At 36.6% G+C, this 25083-nt stretch overlaps 1 protein-coding gene across 2 annotated transcripts in view; it reads right to left on the bottom strand.

Annotated features, from left to right (window-relative positions):
* Positions 1-25083, bottom strand: part of cpne5b (copine Vb) — a 176922-nt gene that overhangs the window by 44245 nt on the left and 107594 nt on the right. For both annotated transcript variants that reach the window (XM_073875906.1, XM_073875907.1), the window contains 4 exons: positions 21586-21689; positions 19079-19180; positions 11258-11302; positions 11064-11139 (listed from right to left, as the gene is read on the bottom strand). In XM_073875906.1, the coding sequence (XP_073732007.1) occupies positions 11064-11139; positions 11258-11302; positions 19079-19180; positions 21586-21689 (327 nt within the window). The remainder of the gene's footprint in view (positions 1-11063; positions 11140-11257; positions 11303-19078; positions 19181-21585; positions 21690-25083) is intronic.

The raw sequence follows: 25083 nt of genomic DNA, 5'->3' as shown, positions 1-25083 counted from the left end.
GAATGTCACACAGTTCACTATTTAAGGAAAGAGTAAGTAGAAATAAGGGTATTTGGACAGCTCCACACAATACTGCACATGTATGCGTACGTGGCGTCAGAAATGATGGATAAAATCTGATCTGACAGTTCAGATCTGAACCGTATACCAAAATAACATATTTGAATACTCTATGGATGCTGGGAGCCCTACACAGACTCATTGGATTTACCTCTACTACGTTTCTACATAACCTAAAATATGTTTCTCTTGGTACATTTTTGGGTAGTTTAGTGTAACCCAATCATTGGGTTAATATTTGGGTCGTTTTTACTGACAGTTGAATGAATGCACCCCACCACACGACGCATCAACCCAAATGTTGGGTTAAAATTCGGTGTGTGGTGCTGAATTCACTTCAGGTGTGGAGAGGCTGCAGTTTTTACACGGACAGATTGATTTGGATAAACAAGGTTTCAATATATTTCTCCGTAAAAGCATTACTGTTTACTAGAAAAAGCAAATATGTGTGAAACAGCGTAGTTTCCATGACGTGAAACGTTATTACATGCATCGCTATCATTAGCGGTTAGCTTGTTTGTTACGCTCACAGTATAGTAAATAAGTTGATTACTCATTTTTTGGATGTTTAAAACGACTTCTTTAATAAAATACGACATTTTCGACTTAAATATATGACTTACATGAGGTTTTTACTCCATAGCTTATAGAAACCTGTAGCAAATAACATGTTGTAATAAAGAAAGAGACTGATTTTACGTGTGACGCGATTAATGCCATGTAAACAAAACACACATCTGCCTTTTCAGATCATTAAAAAGAAAGTTGGATAAACTGTTTGAGCAGCCCTCTCAATACATTTTTTCACATCTTGTGTCCAGGTAAAGGGTTAAGTTGCTTATCCTCCACCTCAAGTGTCCATACGGCACTGCTGAGTCAAATCAACCCCACTGTTAAGTTACCTGTCGCTGGCTTTTTGGACCATCATCAGGACATGACTCCAGTCAGCACTTTTAACCCTTATGTGTTGTTGGGGCCATTTTTGGCCATTTTTGTTATTTTTAGTCTGAATTTGGCCACAACTTTTTCTGTGTTTCAGCAAATGGAATGCTTTTTGGTGACAAATCTTATATTTACACATATTTTTGGAAAATGCTTTGACATTTTTCAAAAACATAACAATATACCTTGGGCAAATTTACTACCCTTATGTGTTGTTAGTGGCCAAAAATGGCCACTAAATTAAACTGCTGTAAAAATGTGTCAGAATAATATTTTTTTGAACATCTTGTGTCCATTTAATGTAGAACTTCTCAGTCATAAAAACAAGCCTCAGCTAACTAAGAAAAAGTACAACACATTCTCACCCCATGGCGTCAATATTTGACGCACTTGACCATGCGTCAATATTTGACGCGGAGGGTTACATTTCGCGTCATTTTTTGACGAACTGGGGACTTCAATACTATTACGTCCGTTGCATTCTCTTTCCTATTTTCTTACCATTTTCGCGTCGGTTTAGGGTTAGATTACGCGAAATTAAACAGTTGTCACCTGGCGTTGGGGTTAGAGTTAGGTACGACAGTTGTCACCTGGTGTTGGGGTTAGAGTTAGGTTTGGGTAGGGATGTCATTATGTAAATCTAACCCTAAACCGACGCGAAAATGGTAAGAAAATAGGAAAGAGAATGCAACGGACATAATAGTATTGAAGTCCCCAGTTCGTCAAAAAATGACGCGAAAGGTAACCCTCCGCGTCACATATTGACGCATGGTCAGGTGCGTCAAATATTGACGCCATGGGGTGAGAATGGGTTGAAAAGTAACGCGAAAGTAACTTAAAAGTAACGTAATCATTACTTTCCATGAAAAGTAACTAAGTAACTACCGGTTCCGGTCTGACATCAAACAAAGCGGATAACGGCACACACTCTGACGTCGCATGGCCAAAACCCTGGTTTTACTGTCCACATGATAACACTGCAACCGGCATTTCTTAAAATCCTCAGCCTGCCAGGGTTATTTCAAAATGTTCGGTTTTAGTGCCCTGATACTGCGTTTTCGTGTGGACGAACAGCCGAGCCGCGTAAAAAAAGTCACCGTTATAAAATACCCGTGTTGGTGTGGACTAGGCCTGTAACACAATTAGTTACTTTTTTAGGGAGAAACTTAATATTGAAATGCAGTACTTTTAAAAGTAACTTTCCCCAACACTGGGTGTAATTGACATCTGCAATAAACAAAATAAAAAAATAAAATTAATAATAATTTTATAATTATTATTATTATATGCATTATATTACATTATATGCACATACGCGCAGATTGCCAACAAAAGAGACATTTGATGCAGTTTTACTTACCGCCTGCAACTCATGACACGGTTGTGGCCGCCCCATTTCAAGTAAATCCTGCTTTAAACACACACGCGCGCGCGCACAACTCGACTGCTACCCCGGATAAACAAACTATATCCATTGTTTCCATAATGAAGGGTTCTTTGGGAAGCTAAACTAGCTTAAATTTCCCTCACAAACAACAACAACACACTTTTTGGTAAAAAGATGAATAATATTAACCCATCTATGAAGTAAAATTAACCCAATGTTTAAATAAAAATGAAACCATTCTTTGGGTTAAATAAAACAAGACAAGTAAATAAGACAAGTAATGTTAGATATTAACTATATCCTATTATTGACTGATTGCAGTTTGGAAAGATAGTTGCGCTCAAGATTGTTATCTCTTAAAGGCAGAACGGCAGTAAGAAAGAGGAAGACAGCGAGGAAGAATACAACAGATAATGATGCTGAGATCCATACAAATGAAAGTGGAACCATGCAGATGACCTCTTAGTTCTGCTGAAGTGCAGAAGAAAGGACCAGCAGACCCCCGATCGCCCTCCATTCATCTCCAAACACAAAGCAATCAATGGCTCAAACAGACTCTATCTGCTGAGGATGTACTGTAGAGATCTGGAGATGAAAGTGTTCAGTGTATTCGTTTATGACCCGTCACCCCTTCAGGTTTGCAGAAAATGAACCCTTGATACAGAATAGGATGTTTAAGATGTAAATGTCAAAGCTGTTTAATGTATATAAAGGTCATGTACTGAAATAAAACATCTATTACACTGTAATCACACCATTTTTGACAAACGCTCTAAGCATCTATTAAAACGGCTACTTTTCCAGACTCATAAACCAGATCTCATTGAAGGTCACTAAACAGGTGCGTTTTAAGCTGTAGCCTCCCAAACAAACACTATGAATGTTTCATCAGCCCTCAATGGACAGCCTTTAAAAAACACAAATTGTTCAGGCTGCAGCTTTTCGTGACACAAGATTTTTTTATGTGTTGGTGAATATCAACACATTCATAATAAGAGCTCAGGGAACAAACCATACGCTGGAGAGGGGATAAAAAAATCAGTGCAATTATTCACCATTTGCATATGCGCTGCACCTTCAAGAGAATTGTTATTAGAGGAAAACAAAGAGATGTGTTTGTACACCTACATTGTATGGAGTCGGGGGGAGGTGTTGGCAGGAAAATAATAAAGTGGGAGTTTTACATAAAAAATTAAGATTAAAAGTTAAAAAAAAGAAGAAACAAAGTTTTTAAAGCTCACATAACACACACTGTCTCTGCTTATCTCTCATGTTGAGTGCCTATAGAGTAGTATGCATCCTTTATTTATCCACAGAGTCTTTAGTTTCATCAGATTTATAAAAGACAGATCAGTTCTAGCGATTCTTTCCTAATAAACCCGACCCCCTTGATGCGCACCATGAGAGGAGCGAGTCACAGGCAAGCAACACACACAAAACATTATCCCACTATCTCTGGAAAACGTATGATTTACTACATGTTTGTGTTGTTTACATCATATGCACTTACGCGCCAATTGCCAACAAAGCAGACATTTGATGCAGTTTTATTTATCGCCTGCAACTCATGACCTGACTGAGACCGCTCCATTTCAACAAAATCCAGCGTTAAACAACAACACGCACAACTCCACTGCTACCTGGATAAACAAACTATATCCATTGTTTTTATAAGGCTGGGTTCTTTGCGAAGCTTGACAAGCTTAAATTTGCCTCACAAACAACAACAACACACTTTTCTGGTGACGTTGATTTCGTGTCAGCTCTGGGTTGGTGTGCGCATGCGCTATTCCGGTTAAAGTGCCCATATAAGGACTTCCACTGTACTTCCTGCACTGAAATTGCCCATAAAAGAAATAAAGCAAGATTGTTACGTATAAATATTTTATGTTAGAAAAAACATTTGCGCCATTCGCGCGTCTAGCTGCTGTGGAGGCAGCCCTGCCCGGAGTCACTTATTCAACCTGAAGGAACGCTTGATATTGTCAAGCGTGAGCAGTCACCCAGAGCTATACGACACAAGTTCTTATTTATATAGAGACAGGACCTCGCTTGGAAGAGTGTCAGTGAGGACATCGGGCAACCTGGTAGGCCTATGTTGTAATACCACTGATCTATAAAAATGACTGGATTGCGCATAGAACGCTTAACGTAACAGCGTGAGGTGAAGCCAGCGCAGAGTTCGAGCCGCCATCTTGGTATACCCAACCAGCAGACGGCGTCATTGACTTCCATTCAAAATCATGTTTTAAATTCACCCGCTTTACAGCGTACCAGTCACGCAAGATTATTTTTAGGATATGTGTACGTAAATTAACTGTTAATTCTGGTGTTATTTGCAATGTTTATGCTTTAATCGAGCACGAAATGGATTTATAAAAAAACGTTAAGGTGAGTGTGTCTGCTGCGTTCTGTTAATGACACGGGTATAAATAAAGTTTTTTTGGCATTCAGCTACACGGTCAGCGTTATTTCTTTAAATAAGTTTAGGTAACTTGTAAGTTTAGATAACATAAAACCAGCAAATTATTGCATGCACATACGGTACAAAGTATGATCATTTATTTAGATTTCAGAATGAGCACGTTTGTCATTAATACTTATGTTGCTGTCTGTCTGCTGATCTGATACTATAATGAAGATGAATGTATAATAACTGATTAAAAACTAAAATGTACAACTTTCAGTAAATAACTATGTACATGCTTAGGACGTTTGTGTTGTAATAATGTATAGGGTAACTTCAGATATAAAAACAAAGACTAGTAAAGTGATGTTTTATCATTAAAATCTGATCGCGTCCATTGATTTAATAGAACGTTTGGGTATACCAACATGGCGGCGCGGTGGCTTCACAGTTGTGACGTCATGCGCAATCCAGTTATTTATATAGATCAGTGTGTAATACACATTTCGTGACGTTTATCGACCCGCGTTGTTTATTTTCCCCCTATAGTAAGGTTACCAAATACAAACCGGTAACTCTCTCGATAAATGCACAATCAAAATCAGTCATCTTGCAAACAGACAACCGCATAGCACTTGCTCCTCCCACAAGAAGCGGAGTTTGCCTCTGACGCACATCAAATGCTTGCTTTTTCCGCGCGTCTACTCTGCTCTACACGCGCGAATGCATTCAAACTTTTCAAGCGACAAACTAGGCGCGGTAGACGCGATTTTGACGCCTGAAACGCGGTTGGTGTAAACAGCGTTTAAAAGACAGAATGCATGAAATAGCTTGAAATATAATTTTTTTAGGTATATTCAATGGCGGCTCGTGACTCCTCATCCCAGGGGCACAAATTTAAATTATGTGTTCAGAGTGTCATGTTTTTTGCTCGTGTTTTCAAAATATGTGTTTGTTGCGTCATGTGAACCATGTGCATCACGTGTTTTGTCAAAATAAGTGCCTGCTGCACATGCGTCTAAAGGGTTTATGATAAAAGAGACGCTCACGTTCACAAAAAACACACAAGACACTCCCTTAACAGTTAACTCTGAGATTACACATGAGATTATGCGAGTATCTGGTAAACGCGAGCGTCTCTTTTATAATAAACCCTTTAGACGCGTCTGCAGCAGGCACTTATTTTGACAAGACACGTGATGCACATAGGATCGCTCGACGCACAGAACACATATTTTGAAATTACGAACCACACACGTTCGGGCTACATACATGTTGTGACGAACTTCGCATCGTGCGCCCTCGAAAAACGTAGTCACCGGTCGCCACTGGGTGTATTATGTGCTGAATGATGAACAGTTTTAATATGTAGAATGAAAACACTGAGGGTGGAGAAGATCTTGGTCCTTCCATTTTGTGTCCACACAATCATTTACATTTATGTAGTATTTGGCAGATGTTAATACAAAGCAACTTAGAGTAGGGCTGGCCTTGACGAAAAATTTTCCTAGTCAACTAGTAGTCATTCATTTTCTTTATTATTTGACTGTAGTCGCACACTTTTATATTAATTTATTCTTTAAATATATATATATATATATATATATATATATATATATATATATATATATATATATATATATATATATATATATATATATATATATATATATATATATATATATATATATATATATATATATATATATATATATATATATATATATATATATATATATGGTGGAGGGGCATCTGATAATGGTTTGAGTTTTGCGGACAAGAAAGAACATTATGTGTAACATTTCTAAAAAAAAGTTATGTTACAGAGGCATACTGAACCATAAAAATAAGTCTTTAAAATAGGGATGTCAAAAGATTAATCATGATGCATCGGATACAAAATAAAAGTTTGTTTTTTCATAATATATGTGTGCACTAGTGCTGCACAATTAATCGCATCGCAATCGCAATTGCGTTGTCAGCCTGTGCAATTATATGACAGCAAAATGTTGCATTATATTAAATAAATAAGTGTGTGGACTTGTTAACACAAACTTTCTGATAAAAGTTTGATGATTTTCCTTGCTGTTTAAAAAAAGAAGGAAAAACGAACAAAAAAGCCAGTGCATGTGTGGCATGCACGTGTGTGGTGTGCGTCGTCACTTGTGTGTGCGCAGCGCGGAAATACCAGAGCGAAGATGGATGCAGAGGAGGTTGACAGTGATCTGGTAGCTAAAAAAACCTCTACGTCTGTTGTATGGCGGTATTTTGGATTTAGGATTACTGACACTGAGCAGTTGCTACATCACGTGGCTATACGAAAACATTTCTAGTTTTACAAATACACATTTTAGCATTATCACTAAACTGTGTGTGGATTTTCCTAAAAACCCATCAAGTTGACTCATGATACCATTTATTATAATCGCAACCGCACATCGCAATATTAGCATCAATAACCGCAATGGGAAAAATTACCCAAATCGTGCAGCCCTAGTGTGCACTGTGTGTAATATTTTGTTTATAAAAATACACAAACACGCATGTTTTTATAAAACATTTACATGTATATTTATTTAGATTTTGAAATATTTTGTATTATTTATAAATAAATAAAAATAAAAACATACATATTTTTTTCTTAAATGTATCCATGTATGTGTGTATTTATATTTAAATAATATTTACACACAATACACACAAATATAATATGCAAAAACAACCTTTTATTTTTTATGCGATTAATCACAATTAATCTTTTGACAGCCTTACTTTAAAAAATAAATTAAGCACTCAGAAGTCCCGACGATTTAAATAATTTTATAAATGCAAAGTAAACATCAGTTACAATGTACAGCTTACGCTCTATTCAAACAGAATTAGTATTACCTGGTGACCTCTAGTCATTTGTTAAAATTGCGGTTGTCTGTGTTCTTAATCCTATGCGAAAAGGCCATGTCTGTAATTTTTAAAGTAAAAATTCTCCTGCAAATTACCTACCATATTTTGCCAAACCCAAGGTCCATTGATTATTTAAGTACTATGTGAATTCGGCATCTCTGTAATTTGGCTGGTTCGCATATCATTTTTCAAATTCTTTACCTGTGCTGCTTTTTATCTTTTTATTTTTCTCTGTTTGTGTGCTGAGGAGTGCTATATAGCACCAAAAGTGGTTCTTTGCTCGTAATCATAGAAGAACCGTTTTTAGTGCCATATAGCACCGGTGAAGCACCTGTGAAGCACCTGTGTAGAACCATACGGTGCTATGTAGAACCATATTTGGTGCTATAGTGGTTCTATATGGCCCCTATGTGGTTCTGGGCAGGTGCTTCGCTGGTGCTTCGCCGGTGCTGTGTGGCGCTGGAGGCGGTTCTTCTATGATTGCGATCCAGGGCAGCAGTTTTGGTTCTATATAGCATCGTTTGTTTTTTTAGAGTGTAGGCCTATACTTATGAGATTACAGAGACGCATCCCTCCTCCTCTTTTATGGCTTTCCTTGTGCAATTGGGGGATTTGCTATATTTTTCAGCTTTTAAACGTCTAATCATTCTCTAATAGAGACAGAGCGCAGCGCGTCACAACCTGAAAACCACGCCCACCGGGGGGGGAAAGCAATCCAACAGTCTCCATTGACTTTGTATTGCAAAAGGCCGCCTCCTTGTCATTTCTGGCTTATAACAAAAAACTGAATAATGCCTAAAAGCTGCTTTGGGACAATATGTACAGCTAACAAGCCAAAGAACACAGAAATAAGTTTTTATAAGCTGTCGAGCCGTAAAACCCAGTCTTTAAGGAGAATAAAGTGGATCGCCGATTACGTTTCCCCCTATTGGACGCAGTTTTACTAATAGGAGTACTATGAAAAGTTGCCTGTTTCCATTTCTGTGTCTAAACGCTCGTTTTTTGAAGTCGACAGCTTATAAAAATTTATTTATTTATTTTTTTGGCGTGTTAGATGTAAACCTTGTCACACAGCAGCTTTTAGGTATTATTCTGTTTTTAAGTTTAATCTGTAAATAAGTTTTTATAAGCTGTCGACCCCAAAAAACGAGCGTTTAAAGACACAAAAATGGATACAGGCAACTTTTCATAGTACTTCTATTAGTAGAACTGCGTCCACTAGGGGGAAACGTAGTCGGCGATCCACTTTATTGTCCTTAAAGGCTGGGTTTTACGGCTCGACAGCTTATAAAAACTTATTTCTGGGTTCTTTGGCTTGTTAGCTGTACATATTGTCACACAGCAGCTTTTAGGCATTATTCAGTTTTTTGTTATAAGCCAGAAATGACAAGGAGGCGGCTTCTCGCAATACAAACTCAATGGAGACGGTTGGATTGATTTCCCCCCCGGTGGGCGTGGTTTTCAAATTTGCATAACGGCGCTCTGTCTCTATCGTCCATGGTTCATGATTAATATTCATGATGTGCAGAACCTTAATTAAATAAGATCTCTGAGGCGGAGCTGTCAGACGCAACATTCTAAAATAGCCTAACATATACAGCAGTCTTTTCTTTAAAAACGAAATTGTGAATATTTTTGTTAAATCTAGGATAAATATGCAGCAAACTTAAAATCCTCAAAAGAAAACCAACAGCATTACCATCAAATGAAAACTCTAGGTTAGAACGCAAAAATAGCCTTTAATATAAATAACAGTCTTTTCTTAAAAAACAAACATTTATATAGATTTGATAAATGTAGCCTATATAAATTAAAAACGAATGAATAAATAAATGTACAGCAAATTAAACTAGATGTACCGCATCTAATGATGTACAGTACCATATAGACATGAGTAACTTTGTATCCTATACTGCTTATATATTTCAAAAAATTATGCTTTTTTATTTACCTCTGAGGTAAATATTGGTACCAAATGTATACATACTGTATCTGTACATAGGTGACATTATTTCTTTTTTCGCAGATAGGGTCTCGGCACAGCATCATGCAACGCTTAGGTTGCTTAGCAACGGCAGACGCTACGGGAGCACCTAAGCACTTTGGAAAGAAGGAGGAGGTTGTGTTTCCCCATGGTTTTAGATGCATAATGTGAAGCTCTCCTTTTTCAGCTTATTCATCAAAATATTGTAGATATTACAGCTCACGAGATCCACCAATCACAGAGGCTCCCAAATGTCTAAAGCGTATTTGATTCAAATTAATTGAGCATATCTGGCATTTTCCGTGGCCATTTCGTTGGGTGCTCAAGCCCAATATTAGGACCTTTAAACTATTCTCATAGTTTACTCTTGCATCATTTCAAACTGTAAGGAAACACACATGCTAATAAAACTGTATACCTTGCACTGTAAGTCTCTTTAGATAAAGAGTTTACATTACATTTAGATAAAAATGTAAATGTATACATTAGAGTTACATTCACTGGCGCCCGGTGACTTCTTTTTTTCGAGGGCGCTTGATGCGACTTTGTCGCAACATGTATGTAGCCCATCATGTGTGTGGTTCGTAATATCAAAATATGTGTTCTGCGCGTCGAGAGATCATATGTGCATCACGTGTCTTGTCAAAATAAGTGCCTGCTGCAGACGCGTCTAAAGGGTTGACGATAAAAGAGACGCTCGCGTTTGCCAGATACTCACATAATCTCATGCGTAATTCACTGTTAAGGGAGTGTCTTGCATGTATTTTGTGAACTTGAGCATCTCTTTTATAAAAACGATTTTGACACGTGTGCAGCAGGCACTTATTTTAACAAAACACGTGATGCACATGGTTTACATGACACAACAAACACATATTTTAAAAACGCAAGAAACAAACATTTATCTTGAATTAGCAAGCCACCAGTGGTTACATTAGAGCTATGATTTGTCTGGGAATATGCCTTCATGTATTTCTTCTCACAATGGCTTTAAAATACTTTAAATATATTTAAAAATATATCACACCTGTCATATGAACCACTTCATGATGCTGTTTTGTTATGTTTGGAGCTCGACAGCTTTAGCTCATTTATACGTTTATTATATATAAAAGCAGCTGAGATTCTGTAAAATAACTTATTTATGATTTATACAAATAAAAATAAAATAAATGTTCCTTAAAGGTTCTTTGTCGAGCTGTATGGTTTCATAAAGAATATTTCTGTTGCACAGTAAAAAAGAAAGGAAAGAAATGTTTGTAGGCTCTATAGGGAATCAAACATGCGTCTTCAATATCACAGTGAAGAATGCTTTATAGCAGATTTATTTTAAAGGGTGTAGTGAAGTGGTTGGCAAACATGCAGCGTTATCGACATCTCACCTCGTATATGTTGAACTGGCTCTGTCCTCGGGCTAATTCTCTGTAGCTGGTGGTGAATTCACCGATGAAATCGTGGCTAAAAGGTGAGAAGATTCACACATTCACTACATCCAACACTGCTCCTTTATAAATACATTTTTCTTTTTCTTCCAGCATTCACATTTAGATCCATCAAAAGCCAGACGTCGGCTTACCTGCCATCACGATCCCAATCGTACACCTCCACTTTTATTGTTCTGCAAAACAGAAGAAGGCACAAAACTCCCAAATGTGCTTGACAAATCAATTTACAATGTTGTAACATTCAGCACTTTCAATCACAACAGTTAAAGAAAATCAGTTGGGTTTTATGGGGAAATAATGAACAGCATATTTTGTTTAGTCAGAGGTATTCAAAGCCTAACCGCTTAAAAACTTGTGCTTTCGTTGAAGTTAAGTTCAGCTCTTTGATTGGTCTCTTGCTGTTAGTGCCTAAATTGAGTCATCAGTCACAATTAAAACAATTGAAACAAGATGTTGAAGGCATCCTGCGGCAGGTGTTTGCTCAGCAGCTTACATAAAAAACACTGAGGGAAAAATGCAAGCAGTCTCCCCTAATAATGGGGATAAAGCTAACTCATTAACACGACTTATGTTTGTGACCTGAGACAGAGTTTCAGAAAAGCTCTACGGCTCTGCTGGCGAATAAACGCTGCTCATGAATAAATGCTATCCACAAAAATCATTTATTAGAAAACCTGAATGATTACACAGATAAAGTCAATGCAAGCACAATAAAAGCACAAATTAATGTCCTGGTGTGCTGGTTTTGCTGAGCTTTCTTTAAAGGAAAGCACCACTGTTTTTCAATATTTTACTATGTTCTTACCTCAACATAGACAAATTAATACATACCTATCTTTTTTTTAATGCGTCTACTTAATCTTTGTACAGTGCGTCGCGGATGTGTTAGCATTTAGCCTAGCCCTATTCATTCCTTAGGATCCAAACAGGGATGAATCCAGAAGCCACCAAACAATTCCATGTTTTCCCGATTTAAAGACTGTTACATGAGTAGTTACACGAGTAAGTAGGGTCGCACAAAATAAAACGTGGTGATTTTTAAGCAGATAAAAATGAGAACAATATGGCGGAAGAGCACGCAGTAATATTAATATAAGCTTGAGCGAAATGGGGAGCAGTTAGGAGTGATGATGTTACTGCATGCCGAGGTCGAAGTGCTGCAAAGGTCTCTGTGATTGTGGCCAAAGTCGGTAGCACTTTATTTTACAGTAAATGTAATTACCGTGTACATATATTGTAAATATGTTTTACTTACAAACAAATTTGCTACTTACTTTTACTTATACTTTTGAGTATCTACATGGTTATTACTGTAAATGGGTATCACTACTGTACTTACCATTGGTACATACTTGGTAGTTATTATGTAACTCTAGATAAGTACTGGATAATACCAGATACACACTTATAGTGTAGGTAACTAATAAGAAACACTACTGTACTTACAAATGAATGTACAATATAAGTATTTAGTACTTACAGGCAAGTGTGGGTTAACGGCAGGTATTTATAGTGTACATCTATGATAACTAATAACAAACAATACTGTACTTACAAACTGTATGTACATGGTAAGTGTGTATACATGTGACTGTGTAAAGCCCCTTTCCCAAAGAGTCATCAGTCTTTATCAATTGATTATTGGTTCTTTTAACTGAAAGGCGGGACTTCAGTCATCAAAGCGGCCATATTGAGTGTTGCATTGTCTCTTATTTATAGCAACAGCAGTGCCTAATCTTTGGCATCAAATAGTCAAATCGACTTTAACGGTATGTGTTTTTTTATTGTTAAAGCATGACAACCCCTGGTTCATTGTATTTAAAGATTTTGTGTTCTGGAGAAAGAAAAACTGCTTTGGAAGCTTATAAGGCTACGTTTACACGAAAACGATCTGAAGAGAAAACGCGAAAGTGTGGTTGCTTTATCACTTTTTATTCAGCGTTTATACGAGCGTTTTTTTGGGGGGGGGATTGCGTGCATATGGTGAGTCAAAAGTGAGTAATATTCGATGTAGTATGCATTCAAGGCAGCTAGGTGGCAATATAAAGCACTGAGCTTAAATACAACCATACACAGGTCAGGTGCATACAATTATTCTCAATTAGAAACAATCAGTTAATCAAGCTAAAAAACACAGGATCTTTTTCAAAGACATGATAAGAATAAATACAAAAACAACAACAGTGTGTAAACATCAGCAAATATGAAATACAAAGTACATTGACTTTGATCTGAGATGTTTTTTATGAATGTACTTTGTATTTTATATTTGGTGATGTTTATACACTGTTGTTGTTCTTGTATTTATTCTTATCATGTCTTTGAAAAAGATCCTGTGTTTTTTAGCTTGATTAACTGATTGTGTAACTAATTGAGAATAATTGTATGCACCTGTGTATGGCTGTATTTAAGCTCGCTTCACTCTGAGCGAACACATACCTTGACGAAGGCTATATGCCGAAACGTTGGTGTCAATAAAATTCTTTTGCAAGTGAGTGTGCAGTCACTATTTTGTGTTAAATATTTGGATTGATTCTTTTTGGCTCGCACCTCGGACGGAGTGCGTTTGTTTCTATTTTTTTGAATATAAAGCACTAACACACAACAGCACCAAGTCCACGTGCCTGCGTACAACTTCTTCCTTGTTCTCCCGGGTCTCGTCCGACGAATTGGCACATCAACAATTGATAAAGGTAATTAATGCACCTTCTCTGATTGGTAATATTAGCTGTGACTATTTTGTACAACTGCTGGAAAGACTCTTGTATATTTATCAGAGCTGCTATGGCAACTTGAAAGTCTGACGTACGGAAATAATCCGACATGTTTGTTGTTATTTTCCTGAAATGGCGCATGCCTGTGACGTAAACATGTAACCGACGAGAGCCACCGAGAACAGACTTTTGCATTTTTACCCTTTAGGCCGCAACGCGACGGTTTTTTAAGATTTCCACTCTGGAGGGTGGTTTAACTTTTTAGGCGGCAACACGACGGTTTTTTAAGATTTCCAATCTGGAGGGTGGTTTAACTTTTTAGGCGGCAACGCGACGGTTTTTTAAGATTTCCACTCTGGAGGGTGGTTTAACTTTTTTGCGTTTTTAAGCCCCAAAAACGCCATCGCCGTGTAAACGAAAGGCACATACAATAAAATATTTTTATGTTTTCACCCTTGAGCGTTCTCCTGTAAACAGGGCCTAAGTCTGCTAATATTTTTACTTTTAATACTTATATGTGAAGATCAGTGCTGTGAAGGTCATCACACCACTGATCTACTGGCTGTCCTTTAACATGATGCCCAGCCGATGTGCGACCAACGACCACCGGCTGAACCAGTTTAATCCGCTTACCCCCTTCCTATCCCTACCGTGTTTATATATATATATAAATATATATTAATTTCTCCCAAGGGTTTTTGTCCTTCTAGGAGTTTTTCCCATTGGGTTTTCTCCTAGGGGTTTTTTCGTTCCCGGGAGAGTCAGCCAACATTGACTTAGCACTTTACTGTATACGTTACATTATTACTACGCTCGCTTGTACGGATTATCCTTAGCCGCAATATTCTACTTCTTATATTATCTATTGATTTTCTGTGTTCTCCCCTACATCTACTCATGTAAAGCTGCTTTGAAACAATTAACAATTGTGAAAAGCGCTATAGAAATAAAATTGAATTGAATTGAATGTCCATTAATAGCTAAACTCTAAAAAAAACTAGGTGGTTTCAACCCATGTTTGGGTACAATATAGAAAAGCCAACTGTTGGGTTTAAAATAACCTAAAAATGCCCATATTTAACCCATACATGTGATGAAACGACACAGTATTTTGTGTTAAAAAAAACAACGCAGGTTAATTAAAACCCAATGTTTCCATTTGTCCATATTTGTTGACCAATCATGGCTTGGAAACATCCCATTTTCGGGTTAAACATTTGATAAAGCATGCAATAAATTTAAGCACTACATTGATACAGCAACATGACCTATTTTAAAGGCTTAAAAGTGATTCAAAAAGTGCCAGTTGTTTCCCCAGCTCGAACAACTTTCGATTCCTTTTGACTCTTAGGCAAAAAGTTTTGCCCACCTCACTGGTTAAAATGCACACCGTTCCAAAGCGAATACAAAATATCACACCAACTCCTGTAGTCGAAGAAGTAAAGCATCAAAAACGTGCTCCCTCCGCTGAATTGTGGGCGGTTGCGTCCTTTGACGTTTGTTATCTTCAAAGCAGTGAGTCAGCACCTCTCTGAGCGTCTATAACATGTGTGTCATGTTCTTTGACAGTAAGGGAGTGCAGCTGCCACACCAGATCCCTAGGCATCTGTCTATCAACACTCACAACAGAGGAGAAGAAAATAGATTGTGCTCTGAGCCCAAACAGTAAGGAGACATGGATGGGGGGGCGGGGACGGAGCTGCGGAGAAGGGTTTGAAGCCTGGGCTGTTTTTTAATTCCCATGCACTGACCTCAAACCCGAATGTTGATTTTGAGTTTCTGGTGGCTGCGGGCGCTAACATTTGAGGATGCGAAAGCCCGCTGTGTGGGATTGGAAATCTGCTCCAAATGTCAACATCGCCGTTTATTGCGAAACTGTTGCAATCTCTTGGTATTCATATATTTTTGAGTTGCACTTTCAAAAGTCGCATGACAGTCCACGTATGCTGGAGAAAGGTTTCAAGTGAATATTTAAAACCGTCAAATTTTTACGACTTTTACGTGTTACTGAGATAAAATGAGGCATGTTGCTTCCCTACCGAAGAACATCTGTGATTCATTTCATTAGTCTCTCGTATTAATTGAGATGAAAATAAAACCGCAGAGATGCATGGGGGAGGTTGCCTTTCTTTCCTATTTAGACTTGGAATTAAATGAATGCACGCTGACATCTTTTTTAATGGGCTTGGTAGCTGTAATTTGTTACCACTAAATAAATGACACAGGCGATGAATCGAGGGAGTACTCTTAGGATGTATAACATATAGGATAATATATTTTTATACCCTGCTGATAACAATCCTTCATAAAGTGCTTGGCCTGTCAAAAATATTGTCCCATCTGACAGATGCAGTTCCAAGTAAATCGAGCCAGAGAGTAAAACTGCCAGATGCCGAATGAGAAGAGCTCAAAGTGTTGGTTTATAAACGTAATAGCTTGTAGCTTAGCGTTTCAGCTCACTAATCTATTTTAAATGTAAAGCATGTCACTTGTAGTGCAGAGAGATATATATATTATACTTATATTTACACTTTAATCAGCAGATGAATGGCTTACCTACAGTACAGTTCAACTGGAATATATTTAACCATACAAAAAAAATGACACATGGAATGGATGAAATGGATAAATTTAATGCAATTGTAAATTTACCGAATACGGGCACCATGAAATGTTGTCAGAAGGCTTCATGCTTCCCGATTTTGCATGGCATGCACCGCATTTCTGTAGCGTATTGCAGCGTGGTGCCTGTCATGAGAGATTAACCCCGGAGAGCAGTGGGAGCACGAGCTTTCCAAGAACTTATTTTTTTGACACGCGGTTCTGCTTCCCCAAGCTGATGGGTTACGACAGGGTGGGACTTGTGTGCCCTGTCAGATGTTTCAAAGGGAGGCCGATCCATACAGTTCCTTAGAAATACCTGTAGATCTGTTGCAATACTAAAAGCTGATCGGTCGCACAATTCTCCCGTAATTGCTCTTACGAAAATTAACCATGGTTTTACTACAGTTCAAACAAACAAACAACAAAAAACATGCTTACTGTAGTAAAACCATTGTTGTCACTAAATAGCCACGGTTTTGAAAAATAGTAAACATTACACAATACAATGTTTTGCTAATAGTAATCAATACACCAAAAAAACATGGTTACTACACTTTTACCACAAAAAACACGGTTAATTTTCATAAAGGTGTTCTCTGACCGTTGCATCCAGGAGTCGGTTATTCAATCGAAAACCATTTTGCATGCTAAAACGCTTATTTGTTTTAGATTTGAGATGTGCAACGCATATTGTATCGATTATTCAACAAAATAAAATAGTGCTGGGAAAAGATTAATCGCGATTAATTAGATACAAAATAAAAGTGATTTTTGGCATAATATATGAGTGTGTGCTGTGTGTAATTATTATGTATATATAAATATACACTCATTCATGTATGTATTTAGGAAACATTTAAATATGTATATATATTTATTTCTATTTTTATATATTATATATTATATATACATTTTAAAAAATTTATATAAAAAAAAAATCTGAAATTAATACACTGCAAAAAATGACTTTCTCACTTAGTATTTTTGTCTTGTTTTCAGTAGAAATATCTAAAAATTCTTAAATTAAGATACTTTTTCTTGATGAGCAAAATGACCTAAGTAAATAAGTCTAGTTTTAAGACAAATAATATACAATTTAAGTGAAATTGTCCTTAAAACAAGCAAAATTATCTACCAATGGGGTGAGAAAAAAAATTGTGAAATAAGATTTATTTTTTCTTAAACACTTAATTCAAGTAAATTTTTCTCACTCTATTGGCATATTTTTTGTCTAAAAACTAGTATTATTTTCTTAGGTAATTTTGCTCATCAAGAAAATACATCTTGATTTAAGAATTTTTAGATATTTCTACTGAAAACAAGACAAAAATACTAAGTAAGAAAGTCATTTTTTGCAGTGTAGTATGTATGTGTTTGTGGTTAAATATACATAATAATTACACACAGTACACGTAGATATATTATGGACAAAATCACTTTTATTTTGTATGCGATTAACCGCGATTAATCTTTGCCCAGCACTAAAATAAAACAAAGAAGCCAAGACTGGGGGACGGATGTAATTTCTGTACAATCTGACCAGACTGATCTCACGGAAAGTCTTGTTATAGTCACAAAAAATGTGATTCATTTATTCGTGTCCATAGCAAGAAATTCAGCTTTTTTACGTGCCTTGAGCATGAATGTCTTTTTCGTGTCCCTCGCACAAATTTCTATAAATAGTTATTCGTGTACGTGCCACGACTTTCTTTTTTAAGTCATTTTATGTATTGTTTTCTCACTGTTTTTCCTATTTTCTTACCATTGTCGCTTGGGGTTGGGGTTAGGATCACTTTTTAGACATCCTAACCCAAACCCAAACCCCAACTCCAGGTGAGAATAGTTTTAAAAGAGGAAGAAAAACATGTAAAAACAAATACATCCTAAACCCAAACCCCAAATCTAACCCCAACCGACAATGATTTTAAAAAACAATACATAAAATGACACGCAAAAAAACTAAGTCGTGCCACAGCCATGAAAAACTATAAAAACGACACAAAAAAAGGCATTCATGCTCAAGGCATGTAAAAAAGCTGAATTTCGTGCCACGGACACGAATAAATTAATCAAATTTTTTGTGACTATAACACAACTTTAATGTTGAATCTGAAGTGTGTTTACAATACAACTTGAAATAGTTTATATGCAATTGACTTGAAGTAATGAAATAACATTTTAAGATGAATTTATATATTTCTGTATTGAAAGTGGGACTGGAAAAGGGTGAAACGATATGTGACTCTATCTGTGAAATTCAGGCTGAAGTCTCATTATCTAATAATGAGAATAGGAACATCAAAGTATGATCTTTGGCATGATCTTACTCAGTCAATATTAAAGATATCAAGGTTATTTTTCATAAAATGTTCCTTTAAATTATCTAGGATATAAAGTTTTATTCATAAAATAAAAAGGACTTTTAGCTGGATATTCAATAAAGGATAAAAAAGCAAAAATAACTGATGAAGATGGCAAAACTGTTCTAATGTGACCTTCAGAAACAAATAGAAGGCGCTGAAATCTGTTAGTTTTAATAAGAATATGCTCCTGGGACATTTAAGTGCTTGTATTGGCAGAAATGTGTACACAACCCTTACGAAAGTCACTGTCTTATGGTTTGTGTGTGTTCTGTCGTAGTCGCCGTTGCAGAGAGCTCTGACTGGGATTGTAAATGGCTGCCAAACTGGGTTTAATGTGTTCTTCACCACTTCTGTCTTATGGCAGATTGTAAACCTTCATTATGAGAGAAAGAAGACAGACAGAGAAGACTTTTGAGATGAGACGTAACTCCCGAGGAAACCCAAAACGCAACTGACATCAGCCACCTGCTCTGCATCTCATGATGGTCAAATATGACAAACCATATGGACTGCAGATTCACAACAGTTTCATTACCTGCCTAGTTAAATAAGTATTCAATGAGATCATTGCTAAACTGTCACCAAGTAGGTGCTGGTACTCTGTTTATATACTAGCCCTATATATAGATATGCACATATTTCTCTAAACTTCATCTTGAGGTGTGAAAACATTTAAAAAAACAAAATAAAACCAACAGTGCATAACCCACGGTAGAGCAAACGTCTATAAACGTTTCTAGTTTAAAATAGCGTTTTAGGTTAATTATCTGACTACAAACAAGAACATCCTACCGTTCTATAAACACAAATTATTTAACATTTGATAATTAAACCCTTCATCAGAGCCTAAGAGCATCATTAAAACTCTCTAAACCTGTTTGTAAGCACCATCTGACTCATCCAAATTCTTTTGCGGAGACTTTTTGTTGCTCTGTGTTTATACTCTTAAAGACTAAATAGGAGGTACTCTTCAAAGCATGAATCCATGGTCACTTAAGTAATGAAGCTTTGATGGGGAATTCGGGGTAACCACCCTTTCCCGTTCTAAGCCCATATATTTTCCACAGAGTGGACAGATGTTTGGTCATACTCAGTTGAGGGTGGGCGCTTTGAATCATGGGAAATATTGTTTTCACTGTTTATAAATGGTGGCTAACACAAAGCCCAGGTGCCGGTTGCACCAGCCGGACGTAAAAAAAGTTGGGTGTAAGCCGGAATGTCCGACGTTGTGAATCTGAAAGTACGACCAGACGCCGCTATGCTCACCGTAGATGACGCACGTCCCCAAGTATACGTTTAACCACAGTGATATTGAGACGCCATTCACGTTACTATGGTTCTAAACATCTCGGTTACGTATATTTAGTCTCAGATGTTAATATTTGGTAATGGTTTTGTTATTTAACTTTTTGTTAATGATAAATATATATATATATATATATATATATATATATATATATATATTTTTTTTTAATGCAAAAATATAAACAAAAATATAAAAATGTATGCTAATTAAAAATATAAACTTTTTCCCCGCCGTTGACGAGTTATCTCGTCAAATAAGAGAAAACATTTGCATGAAAAAACGTGTTCCTAATGAGTTTTTATAGTTATCTGTAATACCGCGATTATCCACTAAATGCCCAGTTTATAAAAAAACTGAAGCAAAAAATGATTTATTAAATTTACACTCCATGTATGTTTTGATAATTGTTCTGAATCTGGTTAGGGTTGCACCAGTCGTTCGTAAGTTCTTACTTAAACTGGGACGTAAAGTCCAAACTAGAGGCTTAGTAACTACTAGCTAGTTTATAACTAAATCTGTACTTTATTCGGTTGCACCATTTGTTCTTAAGGCAGAACGTAGCTAGTAGATCGTAAGCTCTCCGTAAAGTAATGCGTTGTCGCATAGAATGACGTCTATTTTTCTTAACCCAATCACAACCCTTATAATGGGTAAACAGGAAATAGTCTGAACACTACGTAATTTCAAACTCATTGTTGACTCGCCCAAACTGAAAGTTAAAAAGACGTTAAAGCAAACGTTATCGAACTCAAAACATTACACTTTTAATTGAAAATCTCTATCCCACACATGGAGGAGAAAATAAACAGGAAGAAATTTTAAATCTTGTTTTAATTGATGGATACACAGAAAATGTATCTGTTCTTGAAAAGTCATTGACGAACTTGCGGCTCTTCATAATTTATACGAGCTCATCGATGTAATATAATCTGTCTGACATCTTATTCCAATCGTTATTCATGGACAGGGGCTTCCGTAAATATTTAGTTACAACGTATTGTTATGTTTAATCTAAGTTTAATGGTACAACGCAAAAACATTTAGTAGTGCGTAAGTTGTAACTTAGTGCCCATTTACATCGTAACTAAGCTACGTTGTAACTTACGCACAGCTGGTGCAACTGGCCCCTGATGTCTAACAAAATTCCTTCACAAAAATGCAGTTATTTCAGCTTTTTGCTGAAAAAATATTTTTTGAAGAAAAATACCCATATTTAAAAGTTTATAAGCAGAGAAAAAATACAGATAGGATGAAACGTTTTTTGTTTGTTTGTTGTTTGTTTAAAAGCAGAGAGTCTGTTCTTTAATTTGATATATTTGTATGTTCATATATTTTTAGATAAAAATTTTCCTGGAAGGCATTTTTTGAAACTTCTGAAAAAAATGCTGGCGGGCAACTTTTAAAAAAAAGCTGGCGGGAAATGAGTTAATAAAACTTCAATTAAACTAAAATAACTTTGGTGAGACACTTACGTGCCGTCTTCATTACTTCTGTAGAAGACCATGAATGGATCGGATTTCCCAAAGAAGTCCTTCTTGTCCAATTTATTGGCACAAAACTGCATGGTCGCACTGTCCTACGAAAAACAACAACAGCAAAAGTCATCACTCAAACTGTCTTTTTATTTTCTTTTTCTATGTTCTGACAGAGTAAACACAAAAAGTGCAATGTATTGTGCATTTTAATGATAACAATGTAGCGGGAGCAGAGATCCAAAAACTTTCATCTAATTCGTCGGGGAGAACAGGAGGCTCATTAAAGCTAGATGCTGTAGATACAAACAAGCAGGAAAAACAAGTAATGAAGTCTGCGCACAGACTCGAGGATTAGAGCTCTGTTCAAAAGATGCAGGAAAATGTCAAAAAACAGTCTGAAGAGTATCTATCAAATCACTCATGCTGGTCTGAGATCAGCTTCTGCTTCACCTGTCACAAAGCATCTGAGCGTGTCCAGAAGCAGCAATTCTAGATCAACAGTTTCAGGATGTTCATATAGATGTGTATCAATTCAGGCTTGTAATTTCAGAGTGGCCCCTGAGATTAAATTGTAAAGCACAAGCAGTGTGGAAGATGTGGTGACTACAATCAGGAAACAGCAAATTCACCTATCAGGTTATAAAATCTTTTTGAATAGATTTAAAGTCATTTATTAACATTACAGAGATATTTATCAATGTCAGTCGTACACACACTAAATATCTAAAGGCTACTGTTTGGGCTCAGCAGTAAAAGCTGCAAGTAAAACAGTTCAGTATCTGAATATCCCCACGGGTACAACACATTCCTGATATAATTGCTGCCCCTTCTCTTCATGACAGTGCTGTTGCCACTTGTGCCCCAGAGGTGTGGCAATGCAGTTAAATGTTACTCACTGAGAGTCTGTGTTATCTGACTGCATACTTTAAACACTGAGACATGAGGACTGGAGATGAGAAACACCGTACTGTAGTGTTTTTTAAACTTTACTTAGTAAATACTACAAAACAGTGCACTAAAGTAATTATACTATACTACATAACACTAACGACAATTTTTAATGGACTTGTTTATGGCGACACGTCAAGCTTTGATAAAATCCGGTTCAGACCGCATTACATAAGTATCACTGCGCCACTGTTGCTGCGTACTGATTTATGAAAATAAACACCACAGTCTTTAAACATATTTTTAATTTGTCTACAATTGCACAATTAATGACGATATCCAGATAAATGTCAATAAATATTGTTGAGTCATCTCGTCAGTAAAGAGAAAACGTTCCCTGAGGAGTTTCTACCTCAAATTCATATTTCCGCTATCCACTGGGTGGCGATCTTACCCAACTTAAACACTGACGCATTCACTCAACACCAAAAACACTTTGTGCCCTGAATCTGATCTCTTACAAAAGTTATTCACAAAAATGGAATTATCTCCACTTTTAGCTGAAAGTTTGAGGGATGATAAGAGAACAAATTGAGGTAGGATGAAACAGGTTTTCTTTAAGCACGAGTGTCTGTTCTTTCATTTGATATTTTATGTTTAATTAAAAATCATTTTCCGTAAGGCATTTGACTAAAACTAGGTGGCAACTTTACGGGGAAAGAGTTAAGCATACTTCCAAGCATATTTGATCATTACTTCAACAGTTGCACAATATAAATGTTAATGTATAAACTAGATGAATGTTGATTTATAAAAATAAACACCACAGTCTTTAATCATATTTTCATTGTGTCTTTGCTGCGTCTGTGTTGCTTGAGAACTGCGCTCTGTTGCAGCCACACTTGATTCGGAGGAACTACTTTGTTTGGCGAAAGAGTAATATTTGTACTAATATAATTACAACCTATTTGTATTTTATTTTATGATATCCTGCTATGCATATGAAGTAACCGTTTTATAAAAGCAATAAGCCCCGCGAAGCAGTGGTGTTACAGTGCATTTTATAACGACTAAGGGGGTTATAGGCACTCCGCTTCGCGTCGTGCTTCTTGGGGCTTATTGCTTTAATAATATACTACAGTTTACTATATTGTTTTTAATCTTTCTATAGTAAATACTACAGTATAATAAAGTAATATTAGAACAATAATAATATAAAATACTATAGTATACTATGGTTTACCATAGTGTTTCTTACGCTACAATAGTAAATATTACAGTGATTGCATATTTTCATGTGGGTTGCACGGATAGCAGATCGTACTAAAACGTACGAGATTCAAATACAAATTCATATGAAATACTCAACGCATATGACAGCTCAAGATAGCTTTTCTTATTTGTTGTCGTTCTTTACAACAATAGCTGTACAGCACCACGTCTTCATTTTAAGCAAACAACCGCCTCTTTGATCGATTCTGTCTATATTTCAGCCAATAGCAATCGAGTTTCCATTTAAAATAACGGAGTAAAGCCTCTCAGTTTGTCAGGAACGTTAAGCCCCTCTGTTCTACCTGTGATGATTGACATTGCTCCAATGAAAATGTCTAAATTCTCTTACTCCCCTGCTCTGCGTTCAAAGAGCTCCCTGGAAATCAATTTTCTCAGTCCCCTGGTACAGATATGCTCCAGCAGCCTTCCTTCTAATTTTCTTGCTCGTCTCTCTTAAGAAAACTTCATAGTGTCGATTTAAGAACGTAATTTGTCATTGTTTCATGCCAGTTTTATTAAACACCGTGACTAGAGGGTGGATTAGCTTGAAATGTTTTCAAAGCCATGGAAGAGACCAACATCATATTACGTGAGCTTCATGCACACTCACAAATGAGACAAACAGCTCCTGGACGCCCACAGCGAATCAACTCAAGGGAGACAGGCAGCAGCCAATAAGGCAACTGCTTTTAAAAGTCATATTGTTGAAACAAAGTTTGCAATGTATTTACATATCAAGTGGGATGGGCTTTATTTTACCTATTAAGATTTGATTGGATTAAACTTATTATTTTTGGTTAATATTATTTTCTTCTGCCTATCGAGTTTGTTACATCCACAGGAAAGTCATTTCAGAGATAAAGTAAGTTATTATATTTTGATAAAGGATTATTAAGCAGACATTGCTTTATTCTTCAGAACATTACATTATGAGCTGATGGATCAGGCACAGTAAGTACAGATATATCTTAGTACACTTTGTTGTTCTTCACCTGCAGAATTTTGATGACATTTAAATACACATCTACTTTATAGCTTTTTATAGCAACAATAATGTGCTTCATGCAATTAATTACTATAAATACTGTATAAACAAATCTTTTCCCAATCTATTTTCCTGATACTTTTACCGTAGCCCCAACTCATTCATCCAGCTGTTGCATCTGCCACAGCAGACGAGAGCTATCTATAACACCCTACCATAAAAAGCCTGCTGGCAAACGATGCCCTGGTTCCTCTTCACGTGACGGCTCGAAGATAATGAGAGCTGCAGGGTCCTCTGCTGTGCGGCTTACTCGAAATCATCACCAACACCAGATGAAATGAGGTGCTTGA

The sequence above is a fragment of the Misgurnus anguillicaudatus genome, chromosome 14 (genome assembly GCF_027580225.2).
Source record: "Misgurnus anguillicaudatus chromosome 14, ASM2758022v2, whole genome shotgun sequence".
Classification (NCBI taxonomy): domain Eukaryota; kingdom Metazoa; phylum Chordata; class Actinopteri; order Cypriniformes; family Cobitidae; genus Misgurnus; species Misgurnus anguillicaudatus.
Note: the sequence above shows the minus strand (reverse complement) of the source record. Positions and strands in the feature narration are given on the sequence as shown.